This window comes from Arachis stenosperma, chromosome 4 (genome assembly GCF_014773155.1).
Source record: "Arachis stenosperma cultivar V10309 chromosome 4, arast.V10309.gnm1.PFL2, whole genome shotgun sequence".
In the NCBI taxonomy this organism is placed as follows: domain Eukaryota; kingdom Viridiplantae; phylum Streptophyta; class Magnoliopsida; order Fabales; family Fabaceae; genus Arachis; species Arachis stenosperma.
In genome coordinates this window covers 68876497-68896619 of record NC_080380.1, presented here as the reverse complement: position 1 = coordinate 68896619, position 20123 = coordinate 68876497, and the positions used below count along the sequence as shown (strand labels likewise).

Sequence of the window (20123 nt, the reverse complement as noted above, 5' to 3'; positions counted from 1 at the left end):
CTATAATAAATATATTTTCCTAAATTAGTATAATTATGCATTATTACTTAAATGCTAATTATAGTATAAGTATAATAAAGATATTTTTATAAAATAAACTTAGAAGAGAAAATAGTGCATTCATTTTGGCGGAAAGATGAATTCATGAGAAATCGACACCTCACTTTTATTAGTTGAAGGAAAACTTAGTTTTAGTATATTAAGTAGATAAGTAGATAATATAATAGATATAAACTAATTAATAAATTATTAAAATATAAAAATAATAGTTACTACAATATAAAAATAAAATTAAAAGACACTAATTATAAAGATAATAATAAAATTTTATATAATTATTTATTTATAATCGGATCGATCGATTTAATTTTTAATTCACTAGTTAAATCAATAATCTAATGACTTAGGAGTTTTAATCAATTTAATTATCGATTCGATTATGATAATTATGTATATATTTATTAATATTTGAATTTTATAAAATTTGATAAGCATAATGATATTTTTTACTATAATCTATAAATTATGGTCTTAAATCAAATCAACATACAAAATTAGGGGACCAAATACCAATTTAAAACAATAAACTCAGTTTATATACATAAAAAATATTAATATATTGATATGGTTGCAAAAAATGTGATCTATTTCTTAATATTTACAAATCATATAAGCATTAATATTTGATTGAATGATAACATTATCAGAATTTTGCATATTATGCATAGCAATTTAATAGGAACAATTCCATTTTGATTCAATCAAAATCATAATCATAATCATATACTAATTTGCAGGAAGAAAATAAAAGAAAAATATATTTGTATTTATTTATTAATGAATAAAAAGCCCAAAATGAACGTCCATTTTTCGTGAGTCGTCTTCATGCCCCAAAGCCCACGCCACTCTCTAGCGGAGGTCGCATAGTTCCCTCTTTCTCTCACTTCGAAACACAAAACAACAAATAACAATAAAACCACCCCTCTTCTTCAAGTCCTGGAGAGAGAAACTGGAACCCCAATTGCTCCACCCACGATTCCAATTAACCCTTTTCATGGCTGGCATTTGTGCCCAAACTTTAGTTTTTTTGGCAAATTTGGTATCACTCTGGTGAAACGAAGGAACAATCCCCTTTTTCCAAAACCCTAGGAGAGAGGAATTTCGAGTTGGGACGGCCTCGAATTGTGCCCTAGCTTCAAATTTCGGCGACCGTTTTCGCGCGCTCAGGTGTTATTCTGCCCTTAATTGTTGTTCTATTGCCATTCCTTACTGTCCTAGAAACCCTAGAATTTGTTGAATTGGGGAATTTCGTGCAAATGAGTGCGGTTAGGGTTTTAATTTGTTGGGGGCGAATGTTGCAGTGTTTCTTCTCGTTGCGACTGTATTATGCATTGTGTTGGAATGGGGCTCGGGTTCGCGCCTGGAGTTTGTGTCCGTTTATGGGATGATGCATTCACGTGTCGTTAAATGTGGGGAAGATTTTTGCCCTATTTGGGAAACAAATTAGGATGCAGATATTTTAGTAGGGAGCTAGTAATTTGAAGCATATATAAATATTTGATTATGACAATTTGAGTATATAAGGGAATCATTGGCGGCAACCTTTTCATGCATGCAACATTTGGTCACTATATGTGTTAATGAGTTTAGTGACTAGTACTTAACGTGATACCTACCATAGTTTTTTTTCCCTCCTCTTTTATTTTTTCTATAGTTTTGTTGGTCTCATTTCAGAATTTTGTTTGTGGTTGTGCTGCTAGTGTGCTACTTCATTCTGGTCTTGCATTTCCTTTTCCTGTAAAAATAATTTTTGCTGGAGCTTCCTTTTTTCTTTATACTTGCATATTATTTTGACATTTCTTGACTTTCTTGTAGTATGTAGTACTGTATATAGGCAGTGTTATAAAAAAACAACTATAGGGGTGCTACACCACTGCGCTACGAAGAATTATTATAAATGGATACACCGCTGTAGTATAATGTGTATTACACATTTATTCTTCTCTCGTTCCTTTGTTCTTCCTTTTTTTGTTTCTTTCTATATAATAGATAATTAGATATCGTTCTTCTATATATCAACTTCTGGCTTCTGCTCCTTTTTATTTTTGTTTTATTTTTGTTTTTGTATTTGTAGGATGAATTTATAATTATTGTAATCTATTATCTGTATATACAATTACACAACCCCCCCCCCCCCGGGGGGGCGGCGGGGCAGTTGTCATGCCTTCCACCATCCGCCATATTTCCATGGTGGAATTTTGGCTCATTGCTAAGAGCCTCTATCTGCTATTAATTACAAGTACTGTAGGTTATGCTTATTGCTTACTTAATGAATAATGGATATGGATATAATTAGGCGACTTGCGGATAATTTAGTCATCATCTTTTAATTTCTTTTCGTTCCTGCATTTTACCATCGGTTATCATATATCAAAAGGTGTTTGAGCTTTCACCAAATGGTGAAGCATGCTTTAGTGTTTATTTATTTTTGAGAGATCTGTGTAGAGGACCTAGTATTTTCATTTGCAAGCTTGGTTGATTTTTCTTTTTTTCTTAAAGATGTCATATCATTTAGTAAATGTTCTCTCAATTGATGCCGTAACATTCTTCCGCCCTTCTTAATGATATTCATCTTTAGTTAAAAAGATTGCTTAATTGATGCCTAATGTACAATTATTGAAGCATTCCTACTGAAGTACTGAAATTTTGGTGCATTATATATATGCACCAAATGCTCATCACTTTCTTCTTGTTTTCATTTTCATTATTATAATTAAATAATTAAATTACAGTATTACTTTTTGAGAATATTTTCAGCTACTAACAGATAGAACCATTTTACAGGTAATTTTGTAGAAATAAAGTGAACTGCCATGTAATCTCAATTTTACTCTTACTTCTTTGATAATTAAAATGAGGAAACTGCAAATTCTGGTTAGGGGCTGTTTATTCCTGAATGCTTAGAAATATTAACATTCTGGAATTATTTTGTTTGCTGATATCCTGATACATAATTACACCTCCATTTGCTAGGTGGTCCTTCACATAGTTACCTGAATTCACCAGGTAGGTAGCATACTGTGTACCATTTCATGTGTACCGCGTTCCAATTCATCTGCATACTGGAACGTCAGATATATATTTTCCACGTAAAATATTTTATATATGGCGTACCGCATACCCGTTCCTGTACCTGAATGTATTGCGTTCCATGTAACTATGGTCCTTCATGCATGATAGTATATCAGCCAGATGTGGTGAATTAAGTTGTCCTAAACCTTGCTGACTTGCTAGTCACCTAGTTGAAACTTCCTACTAAGGGAAACATTTGAAGTTAATTTATTTATTTATTTTTAAGTTGTTTCTAGGCGTCTCATGCATTTCTTGTCAAATAGTGGTAAAACAGTGGTAACTTTAGTTTCTGTTTGGTTGCCAAGAACTTTTGCATCCTTGGAGTTGCCCTTTGTAATTGGATTAGGCAACTATTTACCATCTTTCTTTACACTTTTTTCATTTAGTTTTAGATGGGAAGTGATGCCCTTGGATTTTAAGGGTGGGAATGCATGGATGTAACTCAGGTTCTGCTCTCCTTGTAAATGCTGAGGTTGATTCCATGGGAGGAGTTGTTGATGGTGGAGTTGGTATAGGTCTGAAAACCTCTCCGCGCCGAGCAGCTATTGAGAAGGCTCAAGCAGAGCTTAGGTGAGAATGTTTCTACCCACCATTTTTTTTGTCTATCAGTCTAGTCCTATGCTCAAGAATAACTCTTGCATGTTTATAACAGACAGGAGTATGACGTTCGTGAAGAAAGGAGAAGGGAATTAGAATTTCTTGAGAAAGTATGAAAGTTTTAATAATTTCCATGATATATTCATGAACAATTTATTGTAAATGTTCATAACCTGCATCTGTAAGTGCAGGGTGGGAATCCGCTGGACTTTAAGTTTGGAAATGCTGCTTCAGTTAGTGTACAGTCTACATCATTCACTGATCAGCACCATGAGCAGTTGGTGACCAGGTTTTTTACTGTACTTCATTGTTTTAATTTTTTATATTTCATTAACTGTATATGCTACTTGTTTATGAATGTCTCGTGTATTAATTTGCTAAATGCTACTTGTCTTCTTTCTCATATCTTGGCAAATATGATACAGTGAAGCTAAAGGTAGTTTTGCATTGACTGCTTCTCCTCATGGTGACTCTGTTGATAGTAGTGCTCGACCAGGGGCTCCTTCTCTTAGTGAACCAAATACTGCTGATAACCTCTTACTTTTTGATGGTGTAAATGAGTTGGCCGAAGGTGAAAAGCGTTCTCTACATTCCAGTAAAAGGAATAATATTGCACCATCAGAACAGTCTTCTCAAATTGGTGGGACTCAAATTGCTAAGGAGACGGAAGATTCTGCTATTTTCCGCCCATATGCTCGAAGGAACAGGTCCAGACCAAATCATGGTCGGGGTGCTTCAAGGGATGGGAAAGGGTTACTATCGGATGCAAACAAACAAAAGGAGCACATTGTGCCTTCTGTTTCTAAGACAAAGCCTGCTAGTTCAAATGGTGAGATAACTAACAATCAGACAACTAATCATCCGGTGGATAATGAATTGCCTGGTGTCCGGGCTCATCAAACTATTGGTAGTGCTAGTGTTCCTGAAGACAAATTGGACATTACCTCATATAGAAGAAACTTAAAGGATCAATCTATTCTACCTTCTCAGGATGATGCTTCACAAAAACCTATTATTGTGCCTCCTGGGGAAGCAAATGTGGTTGAAGAGAAGGACCCACCAGCAGCTTCAGCTGATCTTGATCCTCCACCTTCTGTATCTACTACACCACCAGGAAATGAGTCTTGTTCTGGTCAGCCAAATGGATTTGGTAACTTGAAAGTAGACAAGAAAGGTGCACCAAAAGAAGGCCAAAATGCCAATGATGCACTAGGCATGAAGTATTTCGATTCAGAGTCCTACACACAAACTAGTTTAGCTAGAGATGTACATAATGATAGTGATTTGTGTACCAATACAAAGAATGTTGAAGCAAATGGAAGTACCATTTATCATCCATCAGAGTTTGAGATGAAACTGTATTCAACCGGTTGTGAAGTTTTGAATGAAAGGAATATGACTAATGCTGGCGAAAGTGGTTCTACTGTTGCTGATGAACATGTTGATGGTTTTCAAAATAATTCTGGTCAAATGGTCAAAAGTGACAATGAGATCCTTATCAATAACTCTTGCATGAAAAACATGGTGAATGATTCTTCCAATATGGAGGGAGTGCATGACAATGATTCTACAGTATCAAAATCTGGTAAAGAGGAAAGTGGTGTCTTGGTGGATCATTCCTGTTATGTCAAGGAAAGCAGATCTGACAGGCATCAAGTTATTATGGATAGGTCAATTTCAGAGACTCCTCAAACTGCTTCAGCTGAAACAGTCACTGCTGCTCAGCCTGGTTATCAACCTTGTTCTACATACCAGTTGAAGCTAACAGACAAGGCTCGTGAAGATTCTATTTTAGAAGAAGCACGAACTATAGAGGTATGCATTTTGTCCTGTTTTCTAGTGACTAGGGCAAAATTAAGTTGTTGGTGCTTGTTTGGTGAACTATAAGCTTTGATGTGATATGCTAATCAGGTTAAGCGGAGGAGGATTGCTGAGTTATCAATTCACACGTTGCCCACACAGAACTACCAAAAATCTCATTGGGGTTTTCTCCTTGAGGAAATGGCATGGTTGGCAAATGATTTTGCCCAGGTATTATTTGCTGGACGTACAATTAATTGCTTGTTCTCCTTAACCTGTTGTTGGTTCCTTTTTGTTTTCAGAACTATAACAATATTAACCTTCATAGGAAATAATGGTACTTGATTTTCTTTGCTCTTTCTTTTCCTGCTAAAATTTATTTGTAGGAGCGTCTTTGGAAGATGACTGCTGCTGCTCAATTGTGTCATCGAGCTTCTTTTACCTCCCGATTAAGATCTGAAAAACAAAACAAAAGTCTGGGAATGAAAATCTTGTCTCACAACATAGCAAAAGCTGTCATGCAGTTTTGGCATTCAGTTGAGTGTGATGCCGACGATAACCTAATTGGTGGTTTGGTTGAGTCTGGGACTGTTGATTCAAGTGAAGCATCTAGGGACAATAGAAGAAATTCTGATACAGTTCTGGTTATTGCCATGACTCTTGCTCTATAAATGAAAAAGAAATAATTCTGCACTTTGTCACTTTCAATATACAATTTGTTTGATTAGTTGCTATTTAACACGATGTCCATTCAGGAGTCAATTGATGCTAGCTACACGTATATTGCTTTTGCACTAGGACTTTCTGATCATGTTAACTTGGAAAGATTACTTGGTGTGCATGTTTTTGGTTTTAGTCTGAACTCTTCTACTGAGTGGAACTAATGTATAAAAATGAGTGGACATTATTATGCTCAATGCAATTAAGTATTCATATTATTTACACCTTAGGGCTGGGAAAGTAAATTTCACAATGCAACCCTCTCTTTATTTAGATTTTAGAGATTGGAGATGACATCTGAATCTCACATAGAAATTTGGTTTCAAGTGGTTCATTATCCATACATGATTTTTCTTTTTCTTTATATATATATATATATATATATATATATATATTGTTTTTATTTATTTATTTTAAATTACATGTTTTTGCCTTTTTCTGTTTGGGCATTGTTGGCATCCTATGATGATAAATACTAAAGTGATTTGGGAGCCTGTTTTTCAACTTGTAAGATGCATTAGATGCTGAGAACCTTTGCATGATTTGGTTTTATTTATGTTGGGTCATCATGATTTGGTTGTTTTACGTTATATGATATGATACTTTAACATCCTTTGCCTCGTTAGGTTAACTTTGTAGTATTGTTTTATATTATGAGCTATTTGTTTATATTGCTTGAATTTTATTTGCTTTTGACAGGAGGCAAGCAAATACATGGAAGGACAACATCATGTAAAGAAAGCTGCACTTAAAGTTCGTGCATATGCATTGAATTTTCTAAAGGATAATAGATCTCATGGAAGATCCTCTCAAGCTGAAGCACCCACAACACCTGAGAAGATATCTGACTCTGGGACTGTGGACATGTCATGGGAGGATAATCTTTCAGAAGTATGGGCACACTTAACCTATACTTATTTGATTAGCTATTTAATTTTGGGTTTAATTTTGAATGTCGGTTACTGGCCCCCCTCTTTCTCTCTCTATTTAGCAACATGTTAGTTAAATTTATTCCTTTTTTTATTTACTTTTTAAAATTATTATTTAATGAAGTCCAGTGATTGTGGCTGTTTGAATAAGATTCATGCACTTTACTTTTTCTAATTGACTTCACTAGAGTAAGAAAACTGTTGAGATATATTTCCTGGATATTCTAAACAGATGACACTTCTCACTTGCTATGTTTGTAATTTCCAGGAAAGTCTTTTCTACACGGTTCCTCCATCTGCCATGGAATCATATAGAAAATCTGTTGAATCTCACTTTCTACAATGCGAGGTACATTTATGTTCATATATACTTTCTTACCATCTCAAGGCTCATGGATGGTTTGCTATTTCAGGAAGAGCATTCAAGTCATTAGTTTATGATATTGGTTGACAGCTTGATTCTCTTATATTATTCTGATATATGGGTACTAATAAAATGAAACTTTTCAGAAAACTGGTAGTAGCATTCAGGAGGAGGTTGAAACATCTATGTATGACACCCCAGCAGGTACTACTGAGAATATTCAGATTATTTGATTTACAGGTGCATTGGTACATTTTTCTGAAATGCATGACACTTTAAATTTTTTTTTTTTAAATTTAAATGTAGATTTTGGATCTGAAGAGATTGCATATGATGAGGATGAAGCAGAAACCAGTACTTACTATTTGGCTGCTGCTTATGATGGTAGCAGACCACCGAAATCTTTACAGAAACGGCATAAAAACAGGATAAAGTCTTACACTAATAGGTCCAGTGAAGTTGGAGCTGATTTGCCTTATGCACGCTATACAACTGGAACTCAGCCATCCACGCTGTTTGGAAAAAGGCCTGGTAGTTTACATGTTGGCCCAATACCAATAAAACGCATGCGTACAGCTTCTAGGCAGAGAGTTGTGAGTCCTTTCTCGGGGGTCAGCGGGACAGCACAGGCTCAAGCTAAGACAGATGCTTCGAGTGGAGATACCAGTTCCTTTCAGGATGAACAGAGTACTTTACATGGATCACAAATCCAGAAAAGTGTGGAGGTGGAGTCAGCTGGAGAATTTGAGAAGCCATTGCCTTTTGATTGTGCAGAAACATCTGTTAAAACAAAGAAGAAAAAGCTAAAAAATTCGGTAATAAAAACCTTTATTTTTGTTTAATTAATTCAAAGTCTGTATAGTACTTCATGCTGGATGACATGTGCAGCTTGTTTCACTTTATTTTTTAAAGCTATACTTAAGCTGTATTTGCTTAATAATTATTTCTCAGGGTTCTACATATGATCCGGCATGGCAATTGGATTCTGTTGCTCTAAATGAACAGGTAATTCTATTTTAATTTGATTCCATTCCAATTGTTCTACATGCTGAAAATAATCTTTTTGGGTCAATTTAATATGAGAGCAAATCAAAGCAGGAAAACTAAAATAGAACTTAAAACATAGTTATCATTATCAATATGGAATACTATTGATCCTCCATTATTGGTAAATGTTATATTTCACAGGCTTTTACTTTTTTTAAAATGGTGATATTCATGCATGCACCAAAGCATACGCAACAAATATTAATAGGATAACTATCTAATGGATGCTAATATTGGGTGAAAAAGATGAAAGCTTCCTCATTCTAAAATCTAGTATGGGAGAGGGGAGAGTAATTGTACAAATTTGTAATATAGATTGTTACAGAAGTGTAATTGGGCAGAGTAATCTAGTATGCTCCCAGTTATTCAATTTTTGGTCATAATCAATGATGCAAATTTTCTAATATGTTTTACTTTGTTTATTCTAAATGGTGGTAACATAATGTCTCTGATTCTATCGGGAAACGTTGTTCTGCACCTATAATTCATAGCTTTTGATATGCTGGTTTCCTTTTAGAAAGGGGATGTATCGCTGCTGAAATGGTGTAATGAAAAGGGGGTAGGAGAGGTTGAGTAGGGAGCTGATCGTGGGAAGGTTACATTGTTTTTTATTTAGTAAAGTTCGTATCAAATATTAAGCTTTTCTCAAAATACCTTTGTTTCAATTTCTGTATTTACCATAAAGAGATAAAATCAAAGTTAATTTTCCAATAAAATAGTGAAAAAATTGTGGATTGATAGAATCACTAGTTACTAATAGAATAACCCTTTTTTGCTCTACACTGCAGAGGGATCATTCAAAGAAGAGATTGGATAGCCATCACTTTGAATCCAATGGTAGTAGTGGTAAAACAGCTTGTTATCTGATTATATTTTAATGTATTGCTTACACGTGTATTTTATGTTTTCATGCTTTGCATATTCAACTTCATGTTCTGAAGGTTTATATGGGCAACATAATGTGAAGAAGCCAAAGACGATGAAGCAATCGCTTGATAACAATTTTGACAATATTGCTCCAGTGACTAATTCTATTCCTTCCCCAGCTGCTTCACAAATGAGCAACATGTCCAACCCAAGTAAATTTATTAGGATAATTAGCGGACGTGACAGGGGCAGGAAATCCAAAGCACTGAAGGTAACTTTTGTCTGAATTTTGGTCTTGTGGTAAAGAATTTGTTCTATTATCTTACTTAGCTTATTATTATTATTATTATTATTGTTGTTGTTGTTGTTGTTGTTATTATAGGTCTCTGCTGGACAGCCTGGTTCTGGAACCCCATGGTCACTATTTGAAGACCAGGTTTGTGGTTGATTCACTATCTTTATCTTTTACATTATGCTGTTTGTGACAAAGAGTTCAACTTATGGTCCATGTAGCCAATCTCACCCAGTGGGGAAAGGCTTAGTTTATATATATATATATATATATATATATATATATATATATATATATATATATATATATATATATATATATAATGCTACATATCCAAGTCCTTTTGTTAACCAAAGTCCAATCAAGATGGTTCATAAGATTTGGATGTGTAGCATTACTCACTTTATATATATATATCACGATAACATGAATGAAAGGCTTATCTCTATTCTGCTCTATTTCAGGCACTTGTTGTCTTGGTGCATGATATGGGTCCAAATTGGGAGCTTGTAAGTGATGCTATCAACAGTGCTCTTCAATTCAAGGTAATGATTTATAAATATGCTTTTATTCATTTATTATAATATGACCACTTGAATTATGCGTGCAATACTGCCAAAAATTATGTTGGAAAAAATTTTGTTGGCTCCACCTGACATCTGCAGCATTATCGGAAAACTATATGTTTAGTAATTAAGAGTGGAAATTTTTACAATAGTAGTGGTGATATTTTCCTCTTGGTTCAAAGGAAGAAAACTAGTATGTATTCTGTATTTTATCCATGAAAGAAATACCCTATGAACTTCTTCGCCATATTTGTCATGAATCCGAGAATTTTCCCCCTTCTCTTTTTTGTATTAATTTACTTGGCGAATTATTTATGTCTTATTTGAATTGTCACTTACGAAATTAAATTTTGCAAAAATTCCAGTGTATCTTTCGGAAGCCAAAAGAATGCAAGGAGCGCCACAAGATTTTAATGGACAGAACTGCTGGCGATGGTGCTGATAGTGCTGAAGACTCGGGATCTTCTCAGTCTTATCCATCTACACTCCCAGGAATTCCAAAGGCACTATTCCTCGTATTATTTCTTGTTTTTTTATTTTGATTTTTTTTTTTATTTTTCCTCGTGTTTCTGAATCATCCTGTCAATTTAATCATAGCGTTGACTGTGTGGATTCGCTTCAATGCTTAGCAGGGTAGTGCCAGGCAGTTGTTCCAACGTTTGCGAGAGCCAATGGAGGAGGATACCCTGAAATCTCATTTTGATAAAATCATAAAGATTGGGCAGAGGAATGATTACCGTAGGAATCAGGTTTGAATCAAAAGAATTTTATTAGACAGTCTAAGGTGCAAATGAAATTCAAAAAATGGTAGTTAATTTTTGCAAACACTTTTAAGTTATTAAGGGCTTGCGTGGATAATTAAAGTCACATTTTTAGCTCTTTTGGATATAAAGGGTAGCTCAGTACACAAGCATCCCCCGTTAACAATTTGGGACATCCAATGCTATTTTTGGTTTCTTTAGGGATGTTAAGATATTTAATGTCCCAAGAACCATTTCTAAAAGTACCACTAAAGTATAGACACATCAACCTATTTGTAAGCTATGTTCTGGAACTTCCCTGCAATAAAAGTTAAATAAGCTAATTACTTAAACGTGCCCAAACTTTGGTGATGAGTGGTTCATTACTTCATTCTTGTAAGCAGTTGCTTTTGATATAAGTTTTCCATTTTATCGTGGTTAATGAAAATCCAGTTAATTCAGTTACTTGTAGTGATGCTAGGAGTGGTATTATTACCACTAGAATTATAATCAGCCTTATAATAATATTCTAAAGGAACTAACTCGTTTGTTGCTCCAATCTTATACATCTCTTGTTCCTTTTTCAATGTTAACATCTTTTAATTTGTTTGTCTTTCATGTTTGATTCTTCGTAATTTTGCAACCTTGTTTTTAACTATAAACTAACCATTTTTTACTGTAAAGATTTAAGCGTTCACAATTCTAACCATGAAAAATATAAGCTAATTCAATACCCATCAAAGATTAGGTTTGTTTACATCTTTCATAGGTAAAATTCCTAACATTCAAATCTTTAGCAGTTTATTCTTTATCTATTTGTTTATTTTTTCTTTGTTACCTTCTGAATTTCACCTCTGCTGTATCTCCTGGTTTAACTCCTGAATGTTTCCATACTTGTAGTTGGTTAATAATATGTTGGGAATTGTGTTTAGTCATTATTTTGTGGTATATCTTCATACTGCTTTTTGAGTGTGGATTTGCTGCCTACCGAACAGTACCACTTGTAAAGCTATTATTTTGTGACACACCCATGATTTCCCATGGTGGTTATTGATGTGGGAAATGCACTAATAAATTATGCTTCGTCTGTTTATTTCTTAACAACATTGTGGATTATAATTATAGGAAGATGGTAGCAATTTAAAAGTAACTAAGTTGTGCGTTCCCTTTTTCTTTCTCTCTTTTAGACATAACTGATCAAGTATTTTTCACTTAAATGCAGAATGATAACCAGGATATAAAACAATTAGCACCTGTCCATAATTCACATATGATTGCTCTTTCTCAAGTCTGCCCAAACAACTTGAATGGAGGTGTTTTAACGTAAGTTCTGTTAGTTTTTAGTTTTGTATTTTTTAGTAGTGTATATGTTTCATAACTAAGCCATTTTGTCTTTGGTGGTATCAAAGGATTACGTTGTAATGTTTTCATTTCAAATTTTTGTTTCGGTTTCCCAAGAATTTTTAATTTTTTTTGGTTGAAGGCCGCTTGATCTCTGTGATTCAAATGCAACAAGCCCAGAGCTCCTATCCATTGGGTATCAAGGTTCTCATGCTGGCGGCTTACCATTATCAAATCATGGTTCTGTACCATCAGCCCTTACAACTTCTGGGTTGAACTCTCCTATTACACCGTCTTCTGGTATGGGTCTTGGAAATAACTTGTCTTCACTATCTGGTCCGTTGACTGCCTCTGTCAGGTATGCACATTATATTGCCCAACTCTTACTGTCGAATTATATATGCATATCATATTAAGTTATTCAACAGCTTAGGGCTTAATTTTTCAGGGATAGCAGATATGGAGTTCCAAGAACCTCACCTTTATCAGCAGAAGAACAGCAGAGAATACAACAATATAATCAGATGATGTCTGGCAGAAACATGCAGCAATCTAGCATGTCAGTTCCTGGAACTCATTCCGGAAGTGATCGTGGTGTTCGCATGTTGGCTGGTGGAAATGGTATGGGCATGATGGGTGGGGTGAACAGAAGCATTGCAATGCCAAGGCAGGGGTTTCAAGGGATGGGATCATCATCGATGCTCAGCTCTGGGGGCATGATTTCTTCCAGTATGGTGGGGTTGCCAAGCCCCGTAAATGTGAACACTGGAGTTGGTGCCGGACCAGGCAACTCAATGCTTAGACCTCGTGAGGCTCTGCATATGATGAGGGTAAGGAGTGTTGTTGTTCCATATAGGCTTTAATTGGTTCCAGTGCTGATATAACAGTTTTGGAAAACATGACATTTATGTGCAACAGGCATCCTAGTTGGTTTTGAATAGCCTCTTTCAACTTAATTATCCAGTTGTATAATACAAGTTGGTCTTCTATTTTCACTTTTTCATTAGCTAATTTATTCTCCCTTCTCGTTAGCCTGGCCACAATCAAGAACATCAAAGGCAAATGATGGTTCCAGAACTACCAATGCAGGTCAGCCAAGGGAACAGTCAAGGTGTTCCAGCTTTTAGTGGGATGAGTTCTGCTTTTAATAATCAGACAAATCCACCACCTGTTCAAGCATACCCTGCTCATGCCCAGCAGCAGCATCAGTTGTCCCAGCAACAGACCCATCTCAGCAATTCTCATCCTCATCTTCAAGGTCCTAATCATGCTACGAATTCACAGCAACAAGTTTATGCATTCCGATTGGCAAAAGAAAGGCAACTACAGCAACAGCAGCGTTATCTGCAGCAGCAGCAGCAGCAGTTTGCCTCATCAAATTCACTGATTCCACATGTTCAGTCACAAACTCAGACACCCATATCATCATCACCTATGCAGAACAGTCCCCAAGCGCAACCACAAAATTCATCTCAACAAGTATCTCTTTGCCCTGTAACACCATCACCTCCTATGACTCCCATATCATCCCAGCACCAACAACAGAAGCATCACCTTGCACAACATGGATTCAGCAGGAATCCTGGTGCTGGCGGGTTGACTAATCAAACGGGGAAGCAACGGCAACGTCAGGCACAGCAGCGGCAGTATCAACAGCCTAGTAGGCAGCATCCTAGTCAGCCGCAGCATGTACAGTCTCAACAGCAAGGTAAAGTTCCGAAAGGAATTGGAAGAGGAAACATGGTGGCCCACCAGAATCGTTCTGTTGATCCTACACATCTAAATGGTCTCTCCATACCTCCAGGAAGTCAAACTGTTGAGAAAGGGGACCAAGTCATGCAGATGATGCAAGGCCAAAACCACTATCCTGGATCTGGTTTGAATTCAAATCCACCCTCGAAGCCATTGGGTACTGCTCCTTCAAATCATTCCCAGTTGCAGCAAAAGCTACAACAATCTGGACCAGCAAACACTTCATCAAAGCAATTGCAACCAATATTATCTACTTCTGATAGTAGCATTCAAGGGCAAGTTTCACCAACACCATCATCTCATATAACGTCACCTACACAGCCCTCTGTTATTGCTTCTAACCATCATCAACTGAAGCTACAGTATCAGCCAGAGTCTAAGCAAATTAATCAGAATCAATCAAATGTTCAGAAAATGCTGCAACAAAACAATCAGGTGCATTCTGAATCATCAAACATATCTCAATCTGATTCCCCTAGAGTCAACCGGCAGCCTGCAAACGGTGCTTCACATTTTAATACTAACACTGCAATGTCTCAGGGTTGTATGGATTCTGCTGGTGAGCTAACAGCTGTTCCTACGGCATCTCAATGTAAAACATCCGAACCTCCATTTGATTCCGGTATTTCCAATCTAGTTACACAGGTGAACTCTTTTGGGGGCACACCTGTTGGTGGAAATTCAGCTGGAAGTGAGCCACCAAATATTAGTCAAGGGGTGGTATCAAGATCGTTATCAACCAGCTTGCCTTCTCAGCCACATAATGCTGTGGTGCAGTGGCAGCAGCAGCCATTGCCTTCTCAACAGAAGTCTTCAACACAGTCTGTCCTGTCTCAACAGCCATATCAGCCAGCAGAAATACATCAGCATCCACAGCAGCAGCAAGATAAGGAGCGACATTCTCCCAAAGATGTGGCTTTGCAACATCAACCCCAGCAGCAAGTGCAACATTTACAACCAGGGCAGAGCAGTTTGCTTATCCGTTCACCTAATTCTGAAGTGGAATGATTTCAAATGGATATAGCTGCTCCAATTGTGCTTGGTTCTTTCAGGATTGGGATCTGTATGCTCTTTTGTCAGCAGTGTACAGGTATATACATAGATTCCTCTTTACCCTGTATATGAAAATATAGTGAACATTGAATTGCAGATATGGTTTACCTAGAGTTATGTGGCTTGGTCATTGAATTGTGCTCTGGAGGTATCTGAAGAATTTATATTTCAGGATTTTGAGTTGGTGCTAATGTTATTTGAAGTTTCTTCCTTGATGGTATGTTAGTGGTTAACCAAGGAATAGAAGTGGGAGGGAGACTCGTTTTCATTCTAGTGGCCAATCTAGAACTTGCCTGGGAATCTTGGAATAATATAATATATATTTAACTATAGATTTCCCATTGTTTGTGCTGATTAATGATGTTTTAAAGACGACTAAAAACTCTCGTGTATGTTGCAATGTTAAGTATCTAAGGAAAATGGAAAACCAAACCTTAAAGCTAGCTGTTAAGGGGAAAGAACCGCTCTCTTTAAATACAACATCAAGCATCCCTTACTATCCAATTTAAGACTTTGGTTAATCCATAATATCCAAGTTCTTAACAATAAACCGCCCCTGGAGACCTGACGTCCATGGCGGGTTCGCTTTATTGATACTGACCTGGCAGTTGCCACTTCACTACCGCCCCTGGAGACCTGACGTCCATGGCGGGTTCGCTTTATTGATATTGACCTGGAAGTTGCCACTTCACTACCGGTTATCACTATTTGGTAGTTACCTTAATCTAGGCTATAGGTAGTCTTTTCCATGGCGCGGACAATCAAAGCTTTGATACAATTGCAAAGTTCCTAAGGAAAGTCAAAAACTAGACCTTAAAAGCTAGCTATTAAGAGGGAAGAACCATTCTCTTTAAATACGTTAAACATTCCATACTACCCAATGGTGGACTTTGGGCATAACATAATACCCAAGGCCCTAACTTTTTTAGGACTTGGAGAGGGTTAGAAGCTTCTATTCCTCTCTCTCCTGATAGCCTTACTTCATCAGGGGATGTAACACTAACTCTCAGTTATAACTGTTTGCAGTTCATAATCATTAAGATTAATAGATAATAATTTTCAAGGAACAACTGACTTATATGCTAGGAGCAGAGTGTTAATCCTGTTTTCTTTTTTATTGTATGCCTGCTAGCATGGTATATTTTCTAGATATATTATGCATATAATTTCAAAGTAGAAAATTTTGGGGTTTGTTGATATCTATAGACGCGACCTTTCACTCTATTTTCTGTAAGGTTTGTAATAATTCTCGTCAGATTTTAGGCAGAGTTTGGTGGTTACATTTATATTAAGTTGTACACTGTCATTTTCCGAAAGTTCAGTTTATTTTTGGTTTTGGTGTATTTATTTTATTTCATTTCAGTATGGCGGCGGTATAATTTTTTGTTAAATGTTGAGGTAGTGGTAAAACAAGCATGAAAACTCTCTGAATCTTGTTCTTTTTCTTTTTTTTTTCCGTCTAAAGTTCTATTTTATCATGTTGGATTGAAATAGAAATATAATAGAAATGACTACTTATGTAATGGTTTTTGTGCAGATGATGCTGGTTAATCACAAGGGCTTTGGATTATGGAGACAGATCCATTGTTTTTTGCAGGTCCTGTTAAAGACTCAACCAAAACTACTATGGCAGGCGTCATTCCACACGTTATTATTGTTCCAGAAGTCTTGTATATTACCACTGCTCTTAGAGGGTTCCTCATTTTATTTTTTTTTCTCTTTTTTTTAGTTTTGTTTTGGAAAGAGACGAATATAGAGGTTTGTGTACAGGATCGTCTCTTCTTTTCCCTTGTAGTTTCCCCTCTTCTCATTTGTTCTTCTGCTATTGAGCAGAGGAACATCCTCTTTTTGTTCTACTAGATTAGTGACTGTATTATTGCCCAGTTGATTGGGATAGCAATCATTTTTATGAGCAAAAGCCAATTCAACGTTTTGTGAATAGAAGATTTCTGATGTATGCACCAGCCAATGTCGCTGCCACATCTCCCTTGGTATTCTAACAAGCTGGTTCCTAACCATTTTTAAGTTTCTTAGTTGCAGCTGTTAAAATTAATCCGTGTTCTTGTGTAGATCAGCAGATTGCACGGTTTAGATCAAAATACTTTTACACAGCATGTTTTCTTCAATCGGAATCTGAACCGTTATGAGGGGCGAAACTGGTTACGATAATGTTTATGGCCAAAGGTTTCATTGTATACTGTGTTCTTTAATTTAGAGTGTGACATTACACTAATCTCGACGAACGTTAATGTTTCTAAGGTTGTTAGTTCTGAGAACATGAGAAGACATGACATTGAAATTAAGGCAGAGGACATTGAAAATAAGACAAAGGGCAGAGACAAAAATGAGTATTTTTATATTTTATTTGATAATAAATTAAATCAAACTAGTATTAAATTTATGTGATGCACAGATTTACATTTTAATTTGATATGGTAAATCGAAAATAATATTCTATAATGATAAATTTCTCAAGTATAGTATAACAGTATCATCGTCATTATATAATAAACGTACTGTTGTTTTGTCTTTATATAAAGTAAAATACAATGGAACAGTTTGAATTTTATAATCTTAAATCATAAGAGACTTGGAAAAAGAATATATACATGTCAATTTTACATTAAACTTTATATTATAAAGCTAATGAAAATTTATCGACAACTAATATTTTACTAACCTCATTAGAAAAGTAACTGGCATATGATATGCTTTATGTTACATATTTTATTTCAAGTCAGAAAGTATAGTTAATAAATTAGTTATATCTAGGGGTGGCAAACGGGTCTAAACCCGCCGGGCCAACCCGCGTAACCCGCTAAAAAAGGCAGGCTGAGTTAGAAAATTGGGACCGCCAAATAGTAAAAGCCCGCCTAACCTGCACCGTTTAAACCGTGGACTTTGAGCGGGGCGGGGCGGGCTTCCCCCACCGGGCTTAGAATTTTTTTAGCAAGTATTTGATTCGTGAAGCCATGATTTGATGTATTTTTTTTATATATCATATCCCATTTTATAGAAATGGAAATTGATCTTCTCTTGAGGGGGCATTTTTACAATTTTTTTTTACCAAAACTCAACTTCCCCCAATCCAACTTACAAGAGAATGAAGATGAAAATTGAGTATTTTGGATTATATTTATTTTGTTTTAGAGACAATATTTATAATTATGTTTTGGATTATGTTTATTTTGCTTTGAGAACAATATTTATAATTATGTTTTGAATGAAAACTTGGTTTATAATTATATTTATTAGATATTTATAATTACAAAGACTTTAATGTTTGTGAATATAAAAATTATAATTTGTTTATACTTTTAGAAATTATAATAGTTAAAAGTAAAAAATAGGAGAGATTTTTTTATGCCTTTATATATATTATTTAATAGTTAAAAGTAAAAAAAAAAAAGAAAAAAAGAGGTTATTTGGTGGGCTTAGCCTGCCGGCCCGCCACCCGCCGTTAGGCGGGGCGGGCTAGGATTTTGGGACCGCCTCACTAGGCGGGGTGGGGCGGACCAGCCCGCCAAAGGGCGGGTTTCTGGTGGGGCGGGGCGGGCTTCCCCGCTTGCCACCCCTAGTTATATCTATGACAAATATTTGTACAAAAGTGTAAATTATAACATGTTACTAAAATGAAAATACAATTTTTCTTACCTAAATATTATAAAAAATTTCTTTGAACACGACATTTGTTGTTCAGGCCTTTGGATTACTATCTTCATCTAGAATTAGAATGTTCAGGCCATTGCGACTCTTAACTCTTGACAAAGCAACATAAAGTTGCCCATGGGTGAACACTGATTTTGTCAAGTAAAGTCCTACATGTGATAATGATTTACCACATAATGAAGTACTTTTTCTCTCCTCATATATAGTATCCCGTTATCCAATAATGTCCAAGTTGCATTCCAAATACGATTTAGTTTACTAACACTATTAGATATCAATAATATCACAAACAGTTTTTTAAATTGATGACTAGACCTCATTATAACTACAATGAATTTTCTATCGTCACACAGTAGTCCCATAAAATAGAAAGTATCTTGAAAGCTAGGATATGTAATTCCATTAACTGTTCTAATAGATATATGTTGTGCAACATTTTTGAACAGTTAACAAAATTCTCATATAGTAGATATCATGTATACCCGGTGGAACACAGTTTAACCATCCGATAGAATATTCTCTCTTGCGTGGATGTCATTCTCTTTCTTCTCTATCATAAACAAATTGATTTGAAAACTCAGCATATGTTAAAATTTGACCTGTTTCAAATTTTTTGTTGACATCCATCAATGCTAAGAACATCGTACCTTTTTCTTTAAATATGATATTTTGCTTTTCAAGCAAATAAAAGGTTAATCTCATCATTGAAGACTGACGAACGAATTTTTTGCTAGTAAAGACTTCTACAAATAAAGTCTCGTTGAAAGTACAGCTTCTAAACCAGCGAAGAATCCTTTCGTTCAAAAACTTGTTTGTCACTAAAGCAAACCCAATAAAAGTAATAACCGAAGTATTTAAACCTCGGGTCGTCTCTCAAGGAATTATAGGGAGGTGTTCTTATTATTGGTTATGAATTGTGTAAATTGGGATTTTGGATTGAGAAATAAGAAGAGAAAATTCCAAAGAAAATAAATTAATAACAATAAAAAGCCTTGACTAGGAGAAGATTTATCTGAAGTTCTATCCTTGTTGGATTTCCCAAAATTAATTAGTAATAGGTTGTTGTTCCACTTGGTTATCCTTCATTGAATAAAGAAAAGTCAAGTTGAGAGCCAACTTCTACTCACAAGAAAATAATCTTTTTCCTTGGAAAGGGTTAGTGTTAGTAATTAGAAAGCTGGCCAACAACTTCCAATTACCAATTAACTCATGAGTATTCCAACTCAAGGGTCTCAAATATTAATCAACTCCAAA

The 20123-nt window shown here is 35.5% G+C and overlaps 1 protein-coding gene across 10 annotated transcripts; it reads left to right on the top strand.

Annotated features, from left to right (window-relative positions):
• Window positions 1–887: 887 nt before the first annotated feature.
• LOC130974218 (chromatin modification-related protein EAF1 B-like) lies at window positions 888–17448 on the top strand. 10 transcript variants are annotated; one of them, XM_057898998.1, is made up of 25 exons: window positions 888–1227; window positions 2845–2934; window positions 3034–3066; window positions 3519–3702; window positions 3785–3839; window positions 3921–4018; window positions 4155–5544; window positions 5641–5760; window positions 5916–6173; window positions 6949–7140; window positions 7447–7527; window positions 7689–7746; window positions 7849–8357; window positions 8494–8547; window positions 9378–9435; window positions 9531–9727; window positions 9839–9892; window positions 10213–10293; window positions 10680–10829; window positions 10947–11063; window positions 12277–12377; window positions 12538–12753; window positions 12844–13225; window positions 13428–15237; window positions 16738–17448. In XM_057898998.1, the coding sequence occupies exons 4-24, from the start codon at window positions 3560–3562 to the stop codon at window positions 15153–15155; spliced, it is 6042 nt and encodes a 2013-aa protein (XP_057754981.1). In that variant the 5' UTR covers window positions 888–1227; window positions 2845–2934; window positions 3034–3066; window positions 3519–3559; the 3' UTR covers window positions 15156–15237; window positions 16738–17448. The 10 variants fall into 10 exon arrangements, with proteins under 10 accessions (XP_057754981.1, XP_057754988.1, XP_057754982.1 ...); XM_057899005.1 differs by lacking the exon at window positions 2845–2934 and having other exon boundaries at window positions 3579–3702; XM_057898999.1 differs by lacking the exon at window positions 2845–2934.
• Window positions 17449–20123: the final 2675 nt, after the last annotated feature.